Source organism: Pezoporus occidentalis, unplaced genomic scaffold (genome assembly GCF_034315485.1).
Source record: "Pezoporus occidentalis ecotype Australia unplaced genomic scaffold, CSIRO_AGI_Poc_V1 ctg14, whole genome shotgun sequence".
In the NCBI taxonomy this organism is placed as follows: domain Eukaryota; kingdom Metazoa; phylum Chordata; class Aves; order Psittaciformes; family Psittacidae; genus Pezoporus; species Pezoporus occidentalis.
In genome coordinates, this window is record NW_026913209.1 from 4228834 (window position 1) to 4255204 (window position 26371).

At 35.2% G+C, this 26371-nt stretch overlaps 1 protein-coding gene across 9 annotated transcripts in view; it reads right to left on the bottom strand.

The window, feature by feature from the left end:
* The window catches only part of CTTNBP2 (cortactin binding protein 2), an 86131-nt gene that overhangs the window by 31372 nt on the left and 28388 nt on the right, over window positions 1-26371 (bottom strand). For all 9 annotated transcript variants that reach the window (XR_009963037.1, XR_009963038.1, XM_062609626.1 and 6 more), the window contains exons 3-8: window positions 22754-22978; window positions 16518-18168; window positions 10594-10797; window positions 5112-5211; window positions 1586-1736; window positions 225-479 (exon numbers count right to left, since the gene is read on the bottom strand). Coding sequence is in view for 7 of the 9 variants with exons in the window: in XM_062609626.1 (XP_062465610.1) it covers window positions 225-479; window positions 1586-1736; window positions 5112-5211; window positions 10594-10797; window positions 16518-18168; window positions 22754-22978 (2586 nt within the window). In the remaining 2 variants the exon portion in view is untranslated. The remainder of the gene's footprint in view (window positions 1-224; window positions 480-1585; window positions 1737-5111; window positions 5212-10593; window positions 10798-16517; window positions 18169-22753; window positions 22979-26371) is intronic.

Genomic DNA, 26371 nt, shown 5'->3' on the forward strand with positions numbered 1-26371 from the left:
ATACATAGGCATTTAAATACAATTCACTTCATTTGACACCTAGCTTCTAGGATAAATTTTCCAGTGAGAAGTATTTCACTATCTCTGTTAAATTAAGTATGACAATAAGCTAGACAACAAACTTAGATTTGACACATAAGTTTTAGTTCTTTAAACATAAAAAAAGAAGGACTTATCTTGCCTAAATTCTATCAGGTTACAGTAACTTGTTCAAACAGACTGACCTTAAAGCCTTTTGATGCTGCTACATGCGCAGCAGTCCAGCCCTCTTTGTCAGCATGGTTGATGAGATCTGCAGAAATAACAGGCTTTACTCTAGTGCTATAGTCGTCTTCTCTCTTGTATAACTGATAGTAGTCTAAATTAGGCTCTGGATCAATCAAAGAGTTCCCATTGTCTGGCTCACTGTAGTACATAAGGAGCTTGAGACTGTCAACATTACCAGAATCCACTGCTGCGTGAATTGGGGACCAACCATCCTACAAAAGCAAAAGCAAAAAAAGCACACTCCCACCAAACACACAGAAAAATGTTTGCAGAACTTGTATTAGCAATGAATCTGAATGGAAGGCAATGTTTGGAAATTAAAAAGATGAGCAAGAGTGACATAATAATCCTTTGGGAAAACAGTGTTGCTTGCATATATTTGGGTTGGAAGAAAAAGAGGGGATAAAATGTAGCAGAAAGGAAATTTTACAGCTTTCTCCAAGAACAGTCCAAGAGACAAAGTCTTCAAAATTTTCAGTGGAGTCTAAGTGATACAGGACTTACATGCTGTTAATGAACTGTTTCCTTATCATGTATCAAACTAACACGATTCTAACACTAATCTCTTTCATACTGCATTAATCAACTTATCAGTCTGATATTTTCATGCTTTTGCCATCATAAGTTCCTCTCATTTCAAACAAAATAGATTTACTTTCCAAATAAAAAAAAATAAAAATAAATATCTATGTAAAAGTGGAGTAGAATGTATTGTGAAGCTAATACTCTTTGTACTGTTTCTCCACAGCCCGTATCCCCCATTTATAGTCATGTTTTCATCAAGTCTTAAGAAAAACTTCAGGAAAGCACCCCAAAAAGGCAATACCTACATGTTAGTTTTGAGACAGTCTTCCTCTTTTTCCTCTATAGATACACTGATTTTGGTCACCTGTGATATATCAGACTTTACAATCCTGGCTGACAAATTTGGGGGTGGAGGTCCCCTTAAAGACAGCAATAAAGCCCCCTAACATAAAAGGTGGAAGCATAATCTGTATCTCCACTTCTCCACCTTAAAAATAAGTCAAAATAAAGGATTTCTGTTTTGCAAATCCAGTGCAAAATGCAGATGGAATCTGAAATACGTAAAATGATATGGAAGTCACAGAATTTACAGGATTTTAGACAATACACAGCTTCAAAAAACCCCAAGAAGTATGATGAAAAGAAGAAAATATTAATTTCAAATTACGTTGTTTATTCCACCTTTAAAAAACCCACCCTTTAAATAAATATTTTAATGTAAATATTTCGTAGTTGTTTGCAGATATTCAGTACTATACAAGGTACTTTAACTTTACGAACTATTTCAACTTACACTGGTTTTTACTGTTCGATCTGCTCCACCTTCCAACAATAGCTTAATACAATCATTATTTCCATTTTTACAGGCCAGGTACAAAGGTGTCTGTCCTCTTTCAGCAGCATGGTTAATATCAGCCTGATACATAATTAATAATTCTGCACACCTAGACCAAACAGTAAGGTAGTAAAATGATCTTATATTTTACATCCAAAACATCTTTATAACTTACAACATTTAAATATTTTTAATAAAGTACTGATTTTACAGATAATTTTATCCATCATGTATACACAAGTATAAGGTACAATTTTATATGTAAGCATAAAGACAGAAAATCAGATTACTTTAAACCTGTAAATCCTCATAGAATACCATAACTTAAACTATTTGAATCTTAAAATACTGTAGATGAATTCAAAATATGGGAATGTAAAACATTTAATTTCACAAGGCTACTAAAATCTGATGACAGATTCTTAAGAAAAACCTTCAACTGAGAAAAAAACCTATTTTTTTTTCCTGACTGATACTTAAAATCTGATTTAATACTGATATTTAAAATACTTTTTAAAAGAAGGGAAAAAAAAAAAAGGACTAGGACTAGCTTTAGATACCAACAAAAGGGCCACTTGCCTAGAAGAGCAACTTGGTGGGGACAGCAAAACAGCAATGGCACTATCTACCTTTCACATCCCTGAACGGAAGCTACTCTGGAAGGATGGCTTAGGGTGTGTGGTACTGGAGCCAAGATCCCATACTTCCTCATAACCCTGTAGCAGTAGGTCATTTTCTTCCCAGTTCTTGTGCCAGGGTTGGCTGCCTTTCCCTTCCCAAACCCAGATTTTCAACAGCTCTCAAGATTTTAGAAAAATATTAATGCCAGTCTAGTCCTTCTGCAGCTCAAACAAGGGCTATAAACAAAGTTAATTCCCCATCTCTGGGTGAATATTTATCAGTCCATGAATAGAATGATATTAACAATAAAGCCTCAAAGCAATTAATGCAATGCCAACTAACTACTGAAGAGGAGACCATACTATGACAAAGAAGATGACAAACTATTTAAAATAATGTAAGACATATATAGAATGTATGTGTGTAAGAAATTACAGATTTAACGCAAAAAAAAACAAACCCCCAATAAAAAAAAAGTATTTTTAAAAAAATCTTTCAAGTTTTTGTGTAGTAAGAAAAAAAAAAAAAAAAAAATCAATCAAGTTCAAGACAAAATGCACAGTTTTAGAAAAGAGCAAACCATATAAAATTAATATGAATTACGTAGCAGAGCTTACTGAAAATGCTTAAATGAACAGAAAATCCACAAATATAAGTAATGTTCTATCTTAGCAATGTTGAACATGTATCCTAACCATATAGTCATAAACATCATCTTAAAATAGGCTCATAAGAAGACACCTCCATAAAGCAATTCAGATTGAGTTTTAAGTCTGCTATATAAAAATATCTGATTTGTTATTTTGCACTGTATTAAATGATTCTGGAAATGCTACATGGACTTTCCACCTGAAGAGCATGTAAGGTCAGCCTAGCCTGGACCACATGGGAAATGATTTTGACAGTTTCTCCTAAAAGCATTTTCTGAATTGGTGATATTACTGAACATCCTCAAAAAAAAAAAAATTATTTTTTTTCCTGAGTATGTAACTAAGGCTGGAACAATAGTATTGTCTCAGTTCAGGAATAAGGTTAATGAACATGTCACAGGGGACTGGCTAGCAAATCTATCACAGGCAAGTACTGTGTAATTGATAGTAGTTTAGTGCTGTTATTAACCCCAGATTCTTACTGCTGTAGTACAAGTAACATGGACTATGCAACACAACATTTGAAAGAGGAGAGACAATACTATTGCCTGAAATTCTGCCTATTACTCATTTTTTTCTGAGCTAGAACTTTAAAGTGATCAAACAATCAAACAGCCTGAAGCATTCTTAGTCTCTATGATATTTTTGGCTGGCCCTATTATTCCATGCTCACTTTTACAATTTGATTCACATTTGGAATCTAGAAAAAGTGAAAGCAAGGAAAGCATTTAGAGATATCATACTCTTACATAACTCTAAAGGAAAAAAATATAAAATCTGCAATATCATAACAGCAGATGATATACAGCAAAGTGTTGTGAGGGTAAGAGAGAAATATATAGCTTCCTATTTAAACAACATCTAAAACATTTATTTTAGTAAGAAAATGTGAAGAGTGTATTTTTCGGTTTGTCTTGTGAAGTCACGTGTAATTTTTACAGATTTTATGTGAAACAACAGACATTTAATGAGATGTATTTCTGTGCTCAGAATGTGCTACTAAGAATCTGCTACCTCTGGATTAAAAATTCCAGTAAAAGATGTCCATTGTTGATAAGCTTAAAGTCCTCCAAGAATTGGCAAGAAACTCTGACAATCCTTATACATTCACGGAAGATTATGAGGAGGACAGGGATGCCACTCTTCCTCGCTGTTGGGTCAGGACTTATTACAGTATAACACTCAAGGACTCGGACCCCTACATGTTACTATATCAGAGTAAAATCTTAAAAATAGTAAAGTGAAACATTAAAAGAATAAAAACCTGAAAAGATAAGTGTTACCAAAGATACATAAACCAAAGGTAAAGTATGTAATAAAGATTCCTAGACATGCTGTCTGAGACTTTGTAAAGTGGTTTTATCTGGACAAGGATGCTCTGGAAGAGATTACCTAATGGTTGATTCCAACTTTCACTTCTATTTCGTATGAGTCTATGATAGACAGTAAAGCTGCAGAGCAGAAATGCATCAGCCTTCAGCCCCTCTGATGAAGAGAGGGAAAGTGAGGAAAAAAACAATCATCTGGATAAATTGTTGAATATTGGTTCTCAGTAGAAAAAGAGTATCTTCTAATCATGTGTCATAAAACACCAATCTGTAAAATCAGCCTCAAAAAAATAAAAGGAAATTATTATAACTACATTTTGAAGAATGTTCTTAGAAATATTCTTTGGCTCATACATAATTTTCAGGCTTTCAAAGTTACTGATGCAAAAAAAAAAAGCCTTAAACCTTAAAAGACCTGTTTTGTTGTTGAAAGCATTTGACTCTTTGCAACTCAGGAGAATACTCAGATTAATGTTCTTTTGTCTCTGAGTATGATATTCACAGTTCTCTATTCTTCAAAACAATCAGCGCAAAATAATTTATTTTCTTCTTCCTTTGTTTATCCTGTATTATGGTGGATAACTCAAAGAAAAATAAGAAATTCAAAGGTATGACACCCATGTAGACCAGTATCATATTGTGGTTACTAAGAAAACATGTTCAGCAATCTGAAGAGCTGCAATTGGAAACAAACCAAATGAAACATATTAAAACCAGAATGGCACTTAGATATGAGTTTCAGTAGATATTTTCAGTAAATGATAGTTAAATACACAATTACCTAAGAATGCAACAGTAATGTAATGAAAAAAGCATATAATAGAATGTAAAGAGAACATAAAAATGAGTAACAGCTGACAGCCAAAACCTTAAGACTTCACTTACTTGACATGTCCCTGAGCAACTGCTGAACACAAGGGTGTAAAGCCATTTTTATCAGCAGCATCAACTTGTGCTTCTGCAGTCAGCAGCAATCTCACACAATCTATAAATTGAGCAGAAACATAGAGTGATGCAACAAAAACAAGTGGTTAAAACTACCAGAAGTTAAAATTTGCTCGAGGGGCAACAGCAGCAAATCTTTTTGACTATATATCACATACCTTAGCGAACCCAAGTAAAAGCTCTGGAAGTAGTCTGCAGGAGAGAGTTGAGAACTGATTCCCTGGGGGCATCACCACTCCTTTGCAAAAGAAGCCTGGGTTGGGTTCTACTGGGGTCCAAATATGTGCCAATTGCTGGGAGCTCCCACAGTGTTACCCAATTTACCTCTGAAGTGGGGATTTGAGTTATCTAGCAGCCCCTAAAGGCAGCACAGTGCCTTTGGCAGTCACATGACACAGCCCGAATATGACAGCCACAGGGGAGATGCACACAAGCTACACGTAAGTTAAGCAACACACTGACCAATCTTGTTTTAGGACACTGGGGCTTAGGACTGAAATGACAAATAAGACAAACTGACAAACTCAAACCTTCCCCCAATTGTTCCCATTCATAGATTTCCAAAACAGCATGCTAAAAATAGCACCAGCCTCATTCCACCATCCTAAAGCCAAGTTAAGATAATTAATTACACAGTAATTAAACTGTTTTCCATCCATAAATTGGAATATCATTTGATGCAATTATGTCTGAAGAAAACACTTAATCTGCTCTATATTCTTGATATTGGTTCTAGACCAAAATAAAACAAGTCTTCTGTAGTTAAAACTATGACTTTGAAAAGAAGCTCCACTAGAACACCAATTATAAACTCCTGGCCTGATTTCTGAGCAAGCTTAATGTGCTCCATCCCAGCACTGAGATCCCGAAGCCAAGCTTTGCTTGTGAAGCTTATCTCTAGATATCAGAAAAATGTACTTAAAAATCTGACTAAGCCAAACTATTTCCTGAATACATTTACTCCTGTTACAAATCTTCCAAATATTAATACAGATGTTATGGAGTTGATTAAATAAATATTTAACATTAAGGAATAAATTTTAAACCTCTGTGAATTCTTGTAAATTAAGATTCATACGTTCTTAAATAAGTAATCTGATCTGACATGAATTTTTTTTTCTTTTAGAAAAGGTTGATTGCCAGGATAAGCTACCAGGACTTGTTTTTTAAGTAATAAAGAAGCTCTCAATTAACTAAGTTACCCAGTATTTCCTAACTTGCCACTTGTAAGATAATACCAATTAAAATAAAATTATATTTTCAATCATTTTGTAACAGAAAAAATACTCTGCTAACCACAACATGGGTTTTTTTTCCTCTCTCCATCCGCAGTCCCAGTCTTACATTAAACAATTAACTCCAAAATACAGATTCCTGCTTGATATTCTAAAATACCTTTGAAGTTTATGAAGGATGTTGAAAACACTTTCTTCTAGCAGTTATGCATATTTGGCTAGAATATTCATTGGTTTCTTCATAAAGCATATGGTTGCCATGCAAAAGCTATGAAGAACACACAGAACAAGACCACCTTTCTAGAAAGGTATGGTTAACTCACAATTACTGACTGGCAGATCATTTAGATTGTAGGTTATCTATGTGAAAATACTGTTTCTGATGAAGGTCATTGAAAAGGGCTGTTTATTCTTAGGGACAGGTGCAAGCACGAGGAAATACAGCTACTTTCATAAGGTATACGATGTGAGCTAGTAAGCTGTACACAAGCCTTTTCTGGTGGCATATCAAGTCAGTGAACAACAATCTCCAAGAAGCTTGGGTCCTCTGGATGGATTTTGGATTGGGATTTGGAGAAGTGTGACTTGAGTAAGTCCAGGCTTATTAAAGCCAGTTCACTGCCATCTGCCACAGAGTAACCAGCAGTGCAGATGGCTGAGTAGAATGACAGGCACAGGACAAGACATTGATGTTGTCACTCAGTTTTAGGTTTTGGTCAGAGCAAAAACAAAACATGGAAGAATATTAACACAAACACCTGGAGACTTTATTGGTTTCCACCACAGCTGGGTAGTTAGTTCTTCCAGAGTGCTGGCAAACACCATGTAGATACATCCAGCGGCTTGGCAGAGCTGACTCCATGTAGCTGTATATCTCTGCACCTCATTCCTTTCTACTTCTCACATCATTCCAGTTTTTCCTATCAATGAGGGTGCCACAGCCTCCAAATACTCAGGATAGAAGAGAATCAATTATACCATAAATGCATATGATTAACACACAGCTGAGTCCAAAGGATATTATTATTACTCTCTTTACATCTCTCAGACTCATGAACTCTTATTCTATCCTCCTCAACCACCTTGTGTGCGGCAGAGAACGGTCAAGACTGGCAACACAATACAGATATACAGGTATATTAGCTAAGCAAACTACTGTACATGTTATCAAGTGCGCAACAGTCTGAAGTGGCTCCTGCTTTGTTAATGGATCAAACCAAGATGGCCTGACAAAACTATCTGTTCAGCTATCCCAATCTAGTGGCTAAATCATAAAATTAACAGCTTCCCAATGTCCACTCAAACACAAAGGAAGTGTTCGGTGTCTGCTTTTATGGTGAAGTTCCCTCTCAGACCTACAGATTTGGGAACAGTGTGTGCAGGAAACAAAGCAGCTGTTAAGAGCTTCATGTGCTGGAACAACCCTCAGCTGCAGCTCTCAAAAGGCAACTGTTTCTGAACTGGAAGGCTACACATTTTGCAATTAGGATAGATTAGGAAAGAAAATTTGAGTGTTCTCTTGGTAACTCAATTTTCTCTACAGACTGGGCTGAAAGCACATAACAGTTGCTGACACCATGCTAGTTACAACGTGCTCTACTACCATTCTCTAGTTATGGACACTTCTCAAATCCTGTATTTCTTCACTAAAAATGTGTGGCAATCATTTGCTTTCCGCTCTTCCTAGACTCTCTGCAACAGAGTGTCTGTTTCTGAAGGGAGGTACTCACTATGCTGGCTTTTGACAAGTGCAGAGCTACTCTTTTCTTCTGGCCAACTATTTCCTAGGAGAAATCAGAAAATCTGTCTAGTTGACTTAGTAAAAACAAGGGGTCCTGGAATCCTGTGCATCTATTCAGTCACTAACTCCAGGTTGAAAGTATTCTCAATAAATTAAATCATGGTGTGATCACCCACCAGGGTAAAATTTTGAGTTCAGTCTTACAGCTGGACTCAATGATCTTAAGGGTATTTTCCAACCTAAACGATTCTATGATTCTAAGGAAAAATAAAACCAGCCAAAAGAGAGTAACTTACTATTGCAAATCCTACTGAACATAATGAAAAAAATCTGTACAATGAGTTGTATTATCCTTCTTAAAATGTCATTAGTGTCATTTCTTTCCACCAGGTTAAAAAAACGATTAGAAAGTATTTTTCTAAATAAGAGATTTATTCCTATGCTTCCTTTCTTAAGCCTATATATTTTTATGTAAATCTGTTTTTCAAAATCTCCATTTTGAAGAGCTGCACCTATCCATGAATTTGGGAACAAACTGCAAGTAACAAAAAAAGGATTACGTATTAAAAACTAAACCCCTTTCTCCAAAAATATTACATCTAATGCTGAAAATTTTCATATACTGCATTAAGGAGACAACAGTACTGCTGCTGTGCGATTCTCTCATTCAAAATTCATACAGTCCATTCAGTCACTAAAAAGCAATGATTTGTACAACAAAGTGTTTTTCACATCCTGTCAATGATAAATAGAAGAGCAACACTAAAATACTTGTAATACATGTTTTAGCTTAAAAAGTAAAAGACACTAAACAACTACAGGACGAACATGCATGTTTTGTTTTTATTATTGTGTTCTCATACTTCTGTCAAATGCCTCTCTTACTTGTAATTTTGACAATAAAACAGGAAACCTAATTGCATCTGGTGTCAGTAAGAGCTGCTTAGTAATTGTAATTGAAAATCAGGGCATTTGCTTTGAAACATGTTAGAAACACAAGAAGAGTAAAGAAGAGCTGGGCCAGTTACAGTTTCTCACAAAAACCAGCAATGAGAAACGGATGTAAGCCTAGCATAACCCGCAGAACATTCATTCAGTGGGGGTGGTGGGGAAATAAATCCAAATATAATAAATTTGGACTTAATACTGAAGATAAAAAGTTGAGAAAAAAGTGCCAAATAATAAAATAAAATAAAGTACTTTTAAAATACTTTACAGCTCTTGGCAACAGGAAAGAATCTGTCAGATGAAAAGGTCCAGATGTTTCTACAAAGTAAACCATAGCACCTAGAAAGCAAAGTCAAAATATACCATTCCAAATAAAGGGAAAATCACTTCTAGCCCTATGTCTGGTAGTAAAATTAACCCTGAACATGTCAGAAAAATGTACACTATCTCCCTAGCTATGGATTTGGGAACCTAATTTTACTTATTTTTAAAATACGTGAGAACAATAAATAGAATAATCTCTCTAAATACTATTTTGAACACTGGATTGAATTTTTCTAATTGTGTCACCAACAAAGATATTGTTAAAAAAACACAAAATACTCTTGAAAGCAGCAGCATTAAAGGGATATGTTCCACCTTCTACTGTGAAATAAAATCTTGACCTTACTAAAAATAAATGGATTTTGTTTTTGTCATTGGTGTTGGTGGATTTAAACTTTGATGTCCAAAACAGCATAATGGTATTATTTGCAATGTAAGAGTCTAGGAGATTTCTACATAAGTAGAAAAAACTACAGTAATGTGTGCTGGAATTTTAAAAAAAGATGCTGTTTGAGAGCCTTACGAGTCTAAAATTATCACTTGGCATTTGTATCCATGAAATTTGTATCTGTTACTAACATATTTGCCTTATTTCATAAATATATTCATAAAATATGAAGACTGACTGTTAAAAGGTTCAAATATCCTGCCTCATCAAGATGGAGGATTGGGGTAGTGGGGAAAGAAAAACATTATCCCAGTAGAGCTGCAAGAACAAACTAAGGCTGTTTGATCTATTTCAAAAATAAGACAGTTCATTTTATTTCCCAAGTAACATACTACTCTGAAACCCTCTTCCATCATTTTCACCACTGCTGCAGAAGATAAAACCCTGGTGATGACCTACTGTTTCCTGCATATTCCATGTAGAAATCTAAAAGACCTTTAGTTTGATACAGAACATGGGGTGATGATATCTGGTGGCTCTTTATGAGAAGGGAGTGGAGAATCACCATGCAATGTTACCACTAGCAATAATGCTTTCTTTGTTACAAAATTCTGCCTCCAGAAGCATTGTTTATACATGTATTATGATTGTCATATAATCTTATGTATCTCAATTTCAATTCCACATTTTTAAAACACACATTTGACCAAATTATGAAAAACTCATGAAATAAATATGCTTTCACTATTTCATATGAATGCTGTAACAAAACTTAGTATCACTTACCTGTATGTCCATTCGTAGCAGCAGAATACAAGGCAGAATAGCCATCTTCACAAGAGTAATTAATGTCCAGTCCTTCTTCATTAAGCAGCATTGATAATAAAGTGACATTTCCCTGGGCAGCAGCTTGGTGAAGAAGGGTGGGCCTGCCACCCAGGGGGACAGGACCACCACTTGTTAACAAAGGGGTTAGGGAGGAAGACCAGCCTGTGAGTTAAAGCAACAGAAGTTAGATGGAAGACATCAGTAAAGCTCTGCATTTTCTGTGTTTTTTTAAAAATTAAAAAGGATCTTCAAAATGACAGGATTTGTTAGCTTAGCACAAGTTTTGTGATGATGCTTTGTCTATACATTAGAAGGTACCCTGAAGAATAAAAACTCTGTACAGGGGTGACAGTTGTTAATGCAAATGAACAGGATTTCATTACAAAAGGTTAATGTGAACCTTGTTATGAACTGCTGTAATAGCTGGATGTCTCAAAAAAATTTATATTATTAAAATTCATAAACTACAAAAGTTTTACACAAATTTTAACTGAATTGTTGGTATGCTGGGATGGTTTTCTAAAGTATCTAAAGAAATGTTTCCAAAACATTTATTTTCATATATTTTCATATGAAATTATTTGCATATGAAATTTCATCTTCCTTTACAGTCTCAGTGCAAACCTCAGTATTTATATCTCACCTGCAGTTATAAACTGCACAGAGAGCCCTTAGTAGTTGTAAGCAACTTCTAGTAAGTTTGAAAAAAAATGTAGGCATCATTTACACAAATAATACAGAAATAAATATATTTATTATTGAACTGTACCTTACTGTTCCTTTTACTCAGCAATACTTAACCAATGTATTATAAAATGCTCCAGTGTGAATGAATAACAGGTTAGATAAAATTTATGAGTGAAAGCTTTCAAGTCACCCCATTAAAGAATAATATTTAATTCCAAGCTTTGAAAGCTTAGGAGTCATCTTGGTTAAATGTTCTGTTCCTTACTTATCAGCTTTAGTAGGGAGCTTGTTAAGAATATGGAATTTGCTGCATAAGGCACAGAAAATTTTGTGCATTCTTCCTTGATCAAGGATTGCAATAGAAAACAGGAGAAAGATTTTACTTTCCTTAGTTTCACTACTACCTGTGGAAAATCCACATTAAGTTAAAAAAAAAAAAAAATAAGTTTCTCTCTTGAATAAATAATTTTGTATCCTGTGGCCACTATTATATGAGCCTGAAATCTGACAATAAAAAGGAAGTTTAAGCAGCTTTTACTGTGGTTCTGCAACACCCAAGACTGAAGAGGAGCTACCAGGCATTACCTCCAGCTTCATCAAGCTAACCAAGTGCTATTCAATCTCCAACAACCAGAATCAGAAAAAACATACAGCAGCAGCTCTACCATGGTGGGATCATCTGCTGTGTGTTCTGAAAAACCAAAATTAAATATAGAAGTTCCCAACATAATTCTACAGAAATGATAGATTTTGGAACCTTACAAGATCTGGACAAATTTTAATTAAGGTCCAGACTTACACAAGAATCCATCATCTGAGCAGCCCCAGTGAAGAAGCATAGTTTGATCCCAGTTCAAAACAATAGAAAAAATAAATTATTGGAGTATTTTGTATTTGTTTCTAAAGGAAGCTAAATTTGTCATTTCACATTCAGTTTATTAGCTTAGTATGTAAGGGGAACATCTGCAGTATTTTTACCATGCTAGCTTATTATTCAACTTATTTATTTATTTGATATTGACTATAAGAAGACATCACTACAGCTATGAAGTTACCTGAAAATAAACTGTAGTTAACTCCATCCATTTTCATAAAACTTTAATTCTGAAACCATCTTCTGACTATTAATGCTTACTAATATTTGTTTTTCCAGTATTTTTAATCAGAGTATTTTGATGGTTTTCTGTTGTTTTTTTTTTTTTAAAGCTATATAAAGTAAATTGCATCCTTTAAGTGATAAAACCCCCATATTATTTCCAATTGCAATAAACACACTTAACTTTTACTAAATCCCCAAACATCTAAAGAATAACTTTCGTTCATCCTTTCCATTATAAAAGAGGTCTTATTTTTCCAACCTTCTGTTGTTCTTTGAAACAAACTGTGCTGCAGCTGTTGCTATCTATCTATCTTTCTAGATGTTTTCAAATGGTACTTAATTAGATTTACTTCTTGCCTTGTTAGTCAACTGATAGTGGACACTGCTTAGGTGGCACTCCAGATTGCTAACATTCTTTGTCCATGTTATGTAAGTATTTGGGTGAATTTGAGGAGACTGACTCTATGCTTTATGCATGACACTTTCACTTTGTAATACAAAAAAAATTTATGTGCTCCCTTCCTTATGGAAAACAGTGCAAGTTTTTTGCTGGTGTGTTGGTCATTTTGTTTTTTCCTAATAAAAGCATCATTAACAGAAATGTCAAAATAAAAGGATTTCTTCTGGTGCCATTTGTGGTATCTTAACTGTCATTTCAACTCCTTGAAATGAAGACTACATCGTTGCGATTTCAGGGATGAAATTAATGATACTAGCTTATAATTAGATGAAAACCTGCTAAAAAAAAAAAAAAAGATACAAAACCCAGATAACATAAATATAACCTTACCTTCTATTACCAGTGTAAAGCAATATAATAAACCTGAATTCATCCAACAAAATACAGCACTATTAGAAAATACCAATAAATAAGATACACCATTACAGATGCAAAAAGTTAGGAAATGTGAAGCATCTGTGAAAGCTTGTAGGGCATGCAGTGATGAAGGTATAGAGACAAAAACAGCTTCTGGCATCAGCTTCAGAATGTGAGATGGTTAATTTCAGAGCCTTGATCAGTCCCTCACCCCCTGCTTTTATCTTCAAAGCCAATTGTATAGAAGAATAAATCAATTACAGAAATGAGCAAAATGAAAAACATATTTCATTGAAGAGGGACACAGAAAGCGCAAAACCAAGAAGAAAGTGAAAGCAGAAATCCCAGGGGTATGAAAATCCAACCGCCTACATTCGTTTTCATTTTGAAGTCTCACAGCCATTGAAATGTAGAAATCCAAACAGAGCAGAAGCATTCTGGCACCAGTTCAAAGGCTGCTGAAGTTAATGAAAACACTGTCACAGATTTTGAATCAGGCCATAAATGTTCATTGTAATTTCTCTATGTGCAGTCTATTCAACATTAATGGCAAAAGCTGGTGTCTTTTCCTACTAGGCATGGATAGAGCAACATGCAGCACAATTCTCTGTCTCTAAACATTGTCATGTTAATTTAGCAGAACACATAACTGAAAGAACTGGTACTCATTCTAAGTTTACTTTGATTAGTTGCTTTTCCTATAGCCAAGACCCTCCCTTAATGAACATCAGGTTGTTGATATGTTCTTACAGCAATCTGAGATAACTAGGAACTGTTTTAAAATGAATATACAGTCTAGTGATTAGACTATCATCAATTCCAGGTCCATGGTAAGAAGAAACAAACATGAGTTTGTTCACAAACAAAAAATATAAAAACAAAGGATTCTTTCAAGACTTTTCTTAAATGTTAGATTTGCTCTGCACTGTTGTTTAAAAATATTAACAAATTCTGATTGAAGCTCACTACTTACTATGCAACAAAATATTAATAAGATTTCACCATACTCTGCTTTAACTGGAAGTAAAACTGAAATTCTAAACATTTTCTGGGGTTAAAAAAAATAAAAAAAAAAAAACTAACATCAACCAGAACATTAATAAAACTAACTGTGCCTACAGGGCATGAAAATGCAGATATGGGAAGGAGGTTTCAGTAGTACTTGTAGACTGTTAGATGTTCACCTCAAGCAAACTCATACTTAAGAAAGGAATTGGAAAAGTAAGTGACATGAATTCAGGCATTACTGATGACATTATCTTACTGAAAACACTGTTATTAAGCTTGGGTTATCCCTTCTAAAATGAAGTCTATTTCCATATATATTTATAAAATCTATTTTCTTTTTTTCTCAGAATGAAATTTTTAAGGAAATGTCTTTCCACACTTTCATAACATCTGTTGCTTAAAGTTTATTTAGTTCTGCAGTTTTCCAGAACTCTTGGACAAAATAGATTGATTCCCTGGAAAAACATAAATAAAATGGGACTGGAGAATAAGTGCAATAAAAAATAAGCATTAGTTTGGGCAGAGAAAAAAGAGCTCCTGAATATTTATGTCAATGTTGCAGATAAGGTTATTAAAGTGCTGTGAGCCTGCTTATAGCCAGTAGAGGAAAAAATAACATCTCTATATTAATAAAAGATTGCTTAGACCTAACTAGGGTCTAAGCAATTTTTGTGTGCAGACTTCTGATTATGGAATATGTTTCCCATTTGTAATTGCAAAAATTAACAAAAAGCAGTGTCACTTACAAAATACAAAGTGTCAAATGTTCAGAGCAAGGATTATAAGGGGATTAAATGAACCCAAATGTTTCTATCCCTCCCCAAAACAAGTCAATGGAGTGTAAATGAATAAAGGCAATCTTGAGCACATAAACCAGCACAACTAAAAAAAAAACCAAACAAAAAACCTCAAATCGAACTAAAACAACAAACAAAAAAATAAAACAAACAAAAAGCAAACACACACACACACACACAAACCCAAACTATAATTTTTTCACAAAAAATCCTATCTTTGAGAATTGCCTCTGAAAAGAGTCACAAATTTCATGAGAAACACGAACGGGCTATTTGTCCGCATGCTGACTGTTCTAAGAAGAAAAGTTTATACTTCAAAGTACAAACTAAAGCAGTAACATGGAGTTATGAAGTCAAGTGGTGGTAATCTAGCTTTTAAGAACATTTACTTTAAAAAAAATAATCAAAAACTGTCTTAAATTGTTCCCAAACATCCTCTAGTTAACATAAGACTAACTGAAATATGCAGTCTAATTCATGCTGATAGGAGTTGTGGAAGACACCCTCTTGCCTACAAAAGCTAATCACTCTGAAGATGATTTTGCCAATAATGGTATATGTTAAAAAATATTTTATAAAATGGTATATGTTAAAAAAATTTTTTAAATGAAATTTTATTTCCATTATGGAGCCTAATGAGGTTTGGAGACTATCTGGAATACTGGGAGACTAGATCTATCTGACACGGCAATCAGACTCAGCTAGGAATAAGAATTTAAGATGAAGATTCAGGATACCCATATGAAAAACAACATAGAGGCAGCCATCAAATCCCACAGTTTTTAACTCTGAGAAATAGTAGACAAATGGAAGATTCTGAGCTTATATTTTATGGTACTGTTCAGAAAGCAGTGAGGATTTTGACAGTGTGATGCCACAGCCAAATGTTAAAAGCATGACTGGGTTACTCTAGAAACATGAAGAAAGTCTTCATTGAAGCAGAATGGGAACAAAAATTCTTTAACAACGTGAGCCCTAGAATCTCCTATATATACACAGATAAAAGTTTGCCACACACTGCTTTTGGAACTGCTTCCCCATTATAAATATTGCATGGAAGATCACCAGCAAAGGTAATTTTCAAAGCATTATTTCAGACTGATAAAACACTCTGAAGTCCAAAGGAACAGCATTCACAAAAACACCAAACAAAAGAAAAAAAACTCGAACAACCACAAAAAGTTTCTTTAATATACCATAAACTGCACCCCATTTCCTTGACACATTAGTCCTCGACCTTTAAAAAAAAATTTGTAACTTCCTTAAGGAAGCAAACTAATTTATAACATTAAGAAATCAGCAAAAGAATTCCCATACCCATGGAATGTGGAAAAAACATAAACGAAAATTTCAGCTTTTAGAAAGTAAAAAAAGAAAAAGGTACAAAAAGATAAATAAAGCAAACAAGTGATGTATAGGAAAACCGACACATTCTTTTAGAGGGAGACAGTTTGTAGCATATCAATCCCTTTACCTGATGCTGTTACCAGGAGTCTGTCTGAATCACATGGTCTACAGGATGAAGCACTAACAGGGTTTATGGAGGAGCTACAGGCAATGGTGGTGGGAATGACAAAGGAATTTTCTGAACATGCAGGTTGGTTCAGTCCAGGGAAGTGGGAAGGCCAGGCACCCACCTGAGATGAGGCTATGGCTGGTATGGCACAGCCTGCAGGTGCCACAGATAAATCTATAGCAGGTTTTGGTGGCAGCTGAGGTGAGGACTTAGAAATAATTTCCTCATTTATTACCCTGATTCCTTGTGGTGAACTTGAAAGAGGTGAGGTCACGGTTTTGCTGTCAGTTTTTGCACTTGTATTTGGGGAACGACTACTATCCATTAAAACTTTAAGCTGTGGGTGTGGTGGAGAAGGAGTTTGTGAAAGCCCTGGTTTCTTAGGAGGAATTGGTGGAGGGTTTCCTCTGTCAATTCTTGATACACTGGGAGTCTTTATGCTTGTTCTACCAACTGGGGGGTAAGTGGCAACTTCCATTGAATGTGATGTCCCTGACCGTGACAGAATGCCGCTCTGAGGGCTTGTAAATCTAGACAGGACTTGGGTAACAGTATTCCGAGCTACCTGCTTGGCAGCTAGGTTGTCACGACTAGCAGGAGATACGTCCCTTGAGGGAGGGCTTTGGGTTGTGTTTCCATTTTGGTCTGGGTCATTTGCATTTGTTTGAAATCTAAACCTAGCTGCTTGGATTCGTGGGTTTAGGCCTGAATGCCCAGAAGTGCTGGCAGATGGTGAATGCAAACTGTGCATAGATGAGGAATTCTGAGCTGCAGCAGTAGGTGCTGCAGGGGTGCAAAGGGAAGTACTATTTGAAAAAGGGGAAGTGCTACTTGGTAGATCAGGTGATGAGCCTGTACTTGGTCCATTTTCCTCAATTCTGTTTTGATTCTGCGTAAGAACAGGAGTTGTAGGAGGGATGAGTTCACTAGATGAAGATTGCCTATCAATGACAGGCTTCACCAATGCTGCATTGGTGCACACATTCATTATAGTATTGCCAGACACTAGTGGGTTCACTGTAGAAGGCTTTACAGATACAGTCAAAGGCATCTTCTTTACATTTTCTGTGCTACTGTCCATCACTACAGTATCTGTTTGGCAGGCAACAGTTCTTGAAATTGGCTCTTCTGTTTCAACAGAAACAGAAACAAGACTCCTATCTTTATTATCTTTATTTTTAAGAGAAAGATTAGCTTTACTTTCATTCTCCTTTTTTAATTGCTCAATCATTTGGATCATTTTATCTCTCTCTTGTCTGAGGTCACTGGTGTGCATTTCCTCTCTATGAAGTTTGGCACGCAACTGCTCTCTCTCTGTGTCAAACTCGGACAGCTGCTTTTCCATTTGAGCTTCCATTTGTGTGCTCCTTTGTTTCTCAGCAGCAAGAGACTCCTCCAATTCAGTAGCCTTTTTCTTTTCCTCTTCAAATTTTGACATCAGTTCTTCCAGTTTCTGGGCTTCCTCTACAATTCGCCCAGATAACTGCTTACACTCTTTCACTAGCATCAATACTATGTGCTTATTCTTTCCACGTTCTTCTTCAAGACGAGCCGATAGCTTTTTGTGCTCCAGCTCAAGATTCTGTAACTGAGATTTTTCCATTTCCAACTGTAAAAAAGCATAAATAAAAACTCTCATTAACAAGATGGAGACTTTCAGTATAACTTAGTACTAACCCGACACTGATATTTTAACCTTTGAGAGTACCACATAATAGAGTTGGAAAGGACCTAAAATGAACCTGTCCACTTAGGAAAGTGATTTGTGATATCTAATAGAAGTGCCTATAATCTTATACAAGTAAAAGAAAAGAGACAGGCATCTCTGAAGAACAATTCAGAAACCAAGTAAACCCATCTACTTTCCCCTGTTAACAACACAGACATCCCCTAAAGTGATTAAATTCTTGTGATTCCTAAGGAAGGAGCTACCTGTTCTCCAGAAACTAGCCATAAGATATCAAAGAAAGTCCTCTTGCCAGTAAAGTAACCAGACACAAGCAAGTGATAAGCTATGTACATAAACTTTAAGTCCAGTAATGAAAGGCTTAGGTTTTAGGGCTTTCTCACACTGAAGATTAGGGTTGAAATAAACAGTCCATCATGCCCATAATAGGTGTCTTATATCTTGTTTTAACATTTATAAATAAAACATTCATTTCTGAGGCCAACTTTTTGGCACAGGCACAAATTTCTTCCTTTACTTACTAATAGTGGTAGGTCTCACTGACAGCAGTGTTGTATAAACTATGTTAGAATCAAAAACTACTTACACTGTGCAGACAATGGGTAAGAGTATTTTTTCTCCTCATTAATAAAGCCATCACCTCTAATTCATCTTACCTGCTAATTATGCTTTTATTCACAGACCATGCTCTAGAAAAGCACTGGAAAAACACGTTAATGCACCATTTTATAGAATACCTCCTAGTAGAACAACCTAAGTTGCTTTGTATTTTCCTGAATGACTGATAAAAACAAAGAAACCAACCAACCCCCATGGAACTGCTGAGCATTCCTTCTCCTGTACTTTTTAAATTGGTTTGGCTTTGTCAGTTCTGCTTCATATTTATGTACAGATCAATACAGAAATACAATTCAGAACTGTACCAATAGTGGGCATTTTTTTTCTGTAAGAACACTTTCAGATATCTACAGAAAAAAAAAATAAAATCAAGTGCTCACAAACATGAAAGGTTAATTTTTACTGCAACAGGAGACTGTTTCATGCTTCTACAATACGACTCATTTTACAATGTTCAAAAAATAATCAAAGAAAAGCTGTGGCAAGTAGTACACTAAAGATCTTACTTGGAATAAATGTTTCACTTCAATAGATGGAGGAAGAGGCATAGATAATAGATTCAGATTATAGTGTCATGCTAAAATGATACTAATTTCAGAGTTTAAGACAATACAGTGTTGAGGAATATATTTACTGTAAACTGTAATGTGGGAAACAAGATGGCCTCAGGGATTGGTAATAGCTACTGAGTATCTCGTCTCTCAGTCGAAGCTTAAAATATTGTCTTGGTTGCTACATGAAACAAACAGACACACAGGCAAAATAAAACAGCCAGGCATTAGAATATAATAGCTTTTTCAGAAGCCTCCTACTATAGTGCACTATTCCCTGTCCTCCCCAATAGAAGATGAAATTTCTTAGCTCTGAAACCCTTTTTTCCACAGCACTGTAGATGTGTCTACAATTAATTTTTAACTAAGCTGCATTTAAACTAAAGATAATATAAATACTATTTTAAATAACAATTTTGTTACTTTCAAGTTATACCATAGAGTTGAAACTCATGCCATAATGAGATGAGTACAAGATAGAGAGTCTGCAGCTGTAATAGAAATAAATCACACTTGCTGTAGCTCATGGTCTCGGGTTATTTCCACCTCCCCCCCCCCCCCCTTACCACATAGAATTCACTTTAAATACTTAGCAAACTCACTAAGAAAACACTTAAAAACAAAAGGGAAGGGAAATGACATACAGAGAACAAACAATAAATCCTGCAGGAATTTACACTTGGAGATGAACATCTGTCTCAGTCTCCCAACATTTCTGGTCATGTTACCTGACTGTAATTTTCTCCTCCATTTTCTTCAGAAGAATCAGAAAAGCATAAAGAGGTGATGGCAATACTGATGTGATGTATATTACAGGAATAGTAAAATTTCTTCCTGAAATCATACCATTATCATAAGAAACAGTAAATTAAGAGGAAGACATCACTGTGGAAACTATACCTATGTTATAAATGTTATTTTGTCTTCCAATAGCTCAAAGCCTGTTTAGCAGTGGAGGGGCTCCTCTGGCGTTTTAAAGCTTCATCCCAGGTTAACCAATACACTCTGTACAATACATTTCACAAACCCAAGTCCACTCTTTCTTAAAAACAGTGTTAATGATAAAAATTAAGGTATGGCATTATTAAACAAACATTGATAAATGAATAATATCAGCAAAAATACCTCTTATGTTAAAGACAGTACAGCTGCAAATTAAATTAATAAGCTATTATGATGACACTGTATTTAGGAATGCTCCCATTCATAATTCTCCATATGCAGAAAGATCATAGTTTTTCTCAAGCATTTAATTGTTGTTTTCAGAGCATCCAACAGTATTTGTATGCGTCACAAGCATTTCAAAGCCAGTGGAGCATCCAACAGTAACAGTGGAGTATCCATTTTCTTTTTTGTTAAAACAGATACAAAAATCATGGGAAATGTATACACCTTTTAAAGCTTGGAAATGCAATAAGGTTATACTCAAAATGTCTTTTATCAAGATTTTCTGTACTTCCTTATTCCTACACTTTGCTTTTGTACAAGGGACTGCTCTGAAATTATATTACTTTCAACTAATTACTAGCAGGTTTTAACATATAACTGGGATGAAATCAGTTTACCATACTATTATATCACTTTATTTTGTAGCATTACATATAAAGAATCCCTAATATATATATACACTGCATTTTTTTTTTTCCTTTAGGTAACAGATTCGGAACTAGCTGTAATGAGTTTATAAACTATGGCCGGATTTTTGCAAAGTGTGCTATATACACTGAATCGTATCAGTAATGTAAACATCTGGAAATGTGTTCAAGAAGGATTTGAAAAGGGGTAGAAAAGGATATGGAGAAAAACTATAGTGTCCCACAAAGAACTAACCAGCAAAGGCCCATGAAAGGTAAAGACAGAGTGCATGCCTTGTGAGAAAAGGTTGAGGGAGTGTGGCTTGCTTAATCTAGTGAAAAAAGACCAAGGGATGATGTAATAGCAACATACCACTCCTTTTAAACCGCCCTTACAATGATGACAGAGTCAAATTCCTCTTGGTAGTGGCAGGTGGGGCCCCATAACAAAAGGTTAACATGAGAAAATCCCCTTTAAGAGGCCCAGACTTGGAAAAATGTTCTTCACAAGGATAGTAGTGCAGAAAAGGCTGCAGTATGGTCATTCCTGGTTTTTTTCAGGGCTCAGAAAGACAAATTCACAGATGATCAGATGTACTGCTGCTAATAATCTGCTTTGAGCACAAGGTTTAGCCTAAATTGCATCAATGGGCCTCCCACAACCAACATATCTGTCTTTCTTTGAGCATGCCTCCCAACACAACTCTGCAAACACTTGACAAAGTAAGAACTGTCATTTGGTTATCTGATTTTGAGTTCCCAGGAAACTTCAAAATTAATTTTGATAGCAGTACCAGGAAAAGCATTTGAAGAGATGGAAGAGGATGGAGACTTAACACAAAGCAGATGACATCTGGAGATTAGGTGTTTGGTATATGGTAAGCCTGTGACTGACAGTCATTTGTGCACCTCTTTTATTTTTCTACATTCTGGCAGATTGTTATGACTTGCTTTTTAAGATCAAATAAAAAATTTATTCAAAGAATATTTTTAAGGTCACTATATTCACAGAAAAATCCCCAGAAATGAAAGTCCAGTCTGAGCCTGTTTAAAGTCTGGTAATATCCAGAGAGAATAAACACAGCTGTATACACACTTCATTACTGAGGGTAAGAGTGAGACAGTGAGGCAAAAAGAGGCAACAGATACAGGAATCACATATCTGGAGAAGGAGGAACTGCTCTTGAATGAAGGAAATATAGCTGGCTCTGTATTTGGGTCACATTTGTCTAGGCTTAACTTTTTTTTTCCTTACATTAGGTCACCCTACTTTGTCAAACATTTCTAGAAATCCCTCAAAATACTCCAAATAATTTTCTCTTTACAGCAAATATTCTGAATATGCAGAAAAGGATGGTTTTAGAATTACAATTTAGTGTTACTGATTTATGAAACAGAGCCACCATATATAAAATGCAAATAAATTATTTTATGCTATTTAGGTTAGAATAAAAATAACAGTAGCTCCCCTGGGCTTCAGTGGTGTTGGTTTAAAAATATACTGTGATGATGCTTTCTCAGCTCATGCTGAGCTATCCACTTACATACTGCATCAACTTGTAACAGTTACATTTCATTTTTTCCATAAGTAGAGCTAAACTCATGGAATGAAGGAGGTGTGCACATAAAATATCACCAGAAAATCAGCATCTCACTATATATGGAAATTAAGTGATAACATTTTAACACTCACAATGATAACCAAGTTAGACAAAGACGCAAATTTTAAAAGTGGCTTAGAAGAACGAATCAAGGCAGGGATACCTTCTTCTGTCTGTTTTCAGCAGCAGCCAACTGAGCTGACATTCTTTCTTGCATTTTCCTGCAGTGAGCCATAACAGCTTCTAAAATGGACAGAGGATTCATGCATATTGGCTTCTTTTCTTTATTACCAGCACCCGCTTCAAAGTCTCTCTGAAGAGCAAGAAATGGGTCACTCAGATTAAATCTTCCATACCGCTCCTGGATGAAAACCTCTTTGCGCCGGGCCTAACAAAAAATCCAGACAATGAGATAAACCTAAATGCGCACTTTGGTGTATATCAACACATAGAACAGACCTAAACCACACAGAACATTATGTTATTTATATATGGTTTTAAAATATTTTCTTTACGTATTTGTTTAATATCTCTAAAAGAAATAGTTATGTTGCACACAGAGTTCATTATAGTCAATACAATTCACTACATTAAAAAAACCCAAACCCTTTTTCTTCTCAGCTCAACACAGAAATATCAATTTGGAGCAGTTTCAGAAGGGTCACAAAAATAACCTCTTGGAAACTGGCTGATACAGAGGCTGATAGAGGAACGGGAAGAAAAACATTCTAAAATAAAGTTTTCTATTTCTGTGTATTAAAATGATGCTAGTAAAAGATATGAAAACATGCTTTGTCTGTTAACCATAGTAACAAAATAAGTATTTTTCAAATAAAAAGACTGATGGTATATTTACACATACAGAAATTTCCATAAGTAATAGCATAAGCAGAAAGAAAAAATACCACCAAAGTTTTTCTGTAATTAAGACACTACTCACATCTCTGTTCAAGAGCTCCACGATCATGTTTCTCCATACTGGTATTTTAAAACACAATTATATTTTTAAACTGCAGTGCAATTCTTCATGGTCATTAAAAAAAAAAAAAACAACCCAAAACCAAACCAACCAACCAAACAAAAATCCAAACCCCAAAACCAAATTATAAAATAAAGACCAGAGGTAGTTTTGCTTGACAAATATTTAGTTCTTCAGCCCAATGTGAAAACGAAATCAGGTTCGTAAAGCTATTTTTATACATTTAATACACAGTGCACAGGAAGGCCACAGATAAGTACTTACTTCTAACAGTCTTCATAGACACTGTTCCAAAATCTCAGGTTTAAGACCTACCTAATTTGGGGGGCACATGGCAGGAGAGGAGTTCTGTAAAGTTGTATATCTCATAAAAATCAGGAAGAAAAAATACCAACAGTGCAGAGAAACATCATCAGGAAGAGGAATCCCTCCCGAAATGGATGAAACATTTATCTGTGATTTGGTTAAAATTCAGTTTTGAAGAATAACCAAAAAAAGGGGGAAGAATAAGCCAATTCCAAGATACAAAAGAGGAAGAACAAGCCTGATGCTTACCAAATCGGTTAAAAGATCATTTGGAAAGCTTTAAGTTAAAATCATAACATTTGAAAAAGGTCATAAAAGGTGACACATATTTCAGGGCATGAGAAACCAAAGAACGTAAGAACTATGTTAGAAAAACTCTAGAGACAAACTACAACTAACATACCTCAGTGAATGCCCAACTTTTTCCTATATATTGTCTACGAAATTGAAATGCGGGAAATTAAAAGAGAATTTGACTGCAACAGACATAAGTGTGCTTACATATTCTGGTGCTTGAAATACTTCTAGTCTATTTTTCAATTTGGCATTATAAATAGAACTTGAAATTATTTATTAAAAAAAAGACAGCCCTTTGGGGCATAACTTCAGAAAAACCTTGGAAAGTTCATTCAGAGCTAAAGTCTAGCTAAGCTTCCAAAGTCAGATAGTGATTCGTTGAAGAGACAAAAATAAGATGATAGAACATAGTTAATTTTTATAAATTGCCTCACAAATAACTCCTAACTAGTCTAGTATTTTAATCCCTTAATTTTTATTTTCAATTTTAAAATTAAATCAAATAGCTAGTTCCAAAGGTAACATTGCAAAACCAGGTGGGGAGGGAGTATATTTGTAGCTCCTGGTTCTACATACTGAAGTTACAGGATAGTATGCAGCTTAGGAATTCAACTTCCATGTAAAGGAAACAATCAAAACCAAAAACCTGACTGAATTAAAGTGCCAAGCAGCTGACAAAGATGACAAACCCAAGCAGTTTAAGAATATAAATGGAGATGGAGGCACAATGCATATATGTAATCAGCAGTGTAAAATCCACTTTTTTATATAAAATGAGCCATCAAAGTAAAGGAAAAAAGGAAAAAACACTGAGGTAGCAGCTCAGATGCAAATAAATAAATAAATAAATAAATAAATAAATATGAACGGAGTCCCCCATACTTAAATCCAGTAACCAACAGCAAAAAGAGAAGCTAAGGAGATGAACTGATCTCAGAGGCAAAGGCAACCATTCATGCCTTCAGGGAAACACAAGTAGAAAACAGAGAAATAAAGTGTACTTTCCATATATTTTTAATGACCCATGAGTAACTGTCCTCTCAGCAAATACTGTATGTATGCAACATGAATGTAGTCTTTAAAATGTTCTCTAACATTCATAGAAATTTACAAAGCAAGCAAGGCACCTGCCAAAACAGCAACAGGATTGGGTGTCTGTATTCATTAAGGAAAGATTAAACTATATAGAAGAGACAAGCTCCACCTGAATGAAAATCGAAACAATCTGCTGGCATTAAGAATTAAAGTAGCTACAGGAAAATCTGAAAGCAAAAGACTGTGGAAAAAACAATGGGTCTTGAACAGCACATGATTTGGGATGACTAACCCTGTCTGTATGGCTGAAGCCATAACTATATCCCCTGAAGCACAGGGTAAAACAGACTCTCAAACCATAAACAGCAAAGTCGTCTTAGGATGCTTCTAACTCAAAAGGGAGCTAAATGCAAAATATTAAAACAAATGTTTCCATGTTTCTATATAAGGACTAAAAATATAAAATAAAATGATGGGATGAGGATGCATAATTTCAAATGAAGATAAAACAGCTCGGTAGAAGGGAATCAGTGAGTAGTTCCCTAAAACTTCGGCAGAAAGTTGCAAGTTAGGCTTGGTTGTTTTTTTTCAGATGATTCCTCTGGCCCCTAAATAATACTTCTGTCCCTTTGCACTTCACTAAAGTACATCACATATGAGGAACAGAAATACTAGAATCAGAAAAATTTCTCTCTTACATCATCTTTCACTGCTGACTTTCAAGTCGTAAGAGCTAGCAGCAGTATCAAGATACCTGATTTTTATGGCACTCATTATCTAGGGAATGTACAGTCTAATGCCATAGGGGTAATGAATCCTTTAAAATAGTCTTTGCATAACTTGGTGGGTGTGCTAAAACAGCATTAGCAGCATCTCATATATTAACTTCAATTGCACAGTGATATATACAGAAAATAACATTTTAAAAGTTGATGCGTGATGCGTGGATTTTTCACAGCACTGTTTCGGTTGGAAGGAACCTTAAAAACCATCTAGTTCCAATCCCCCTGCCACCTTCAGGGACACCTTTGACTAGACCAGGTTTCTCAAAGCGCCATTCAACCTGGCCTTGAACAATTCCAGGGATGGGACAGCCACAAGCTCTCTGGGCAACCTGTGCCAGTGCCTTACCACCCTCACAGTAAAGAATTTCTTCCCAATATC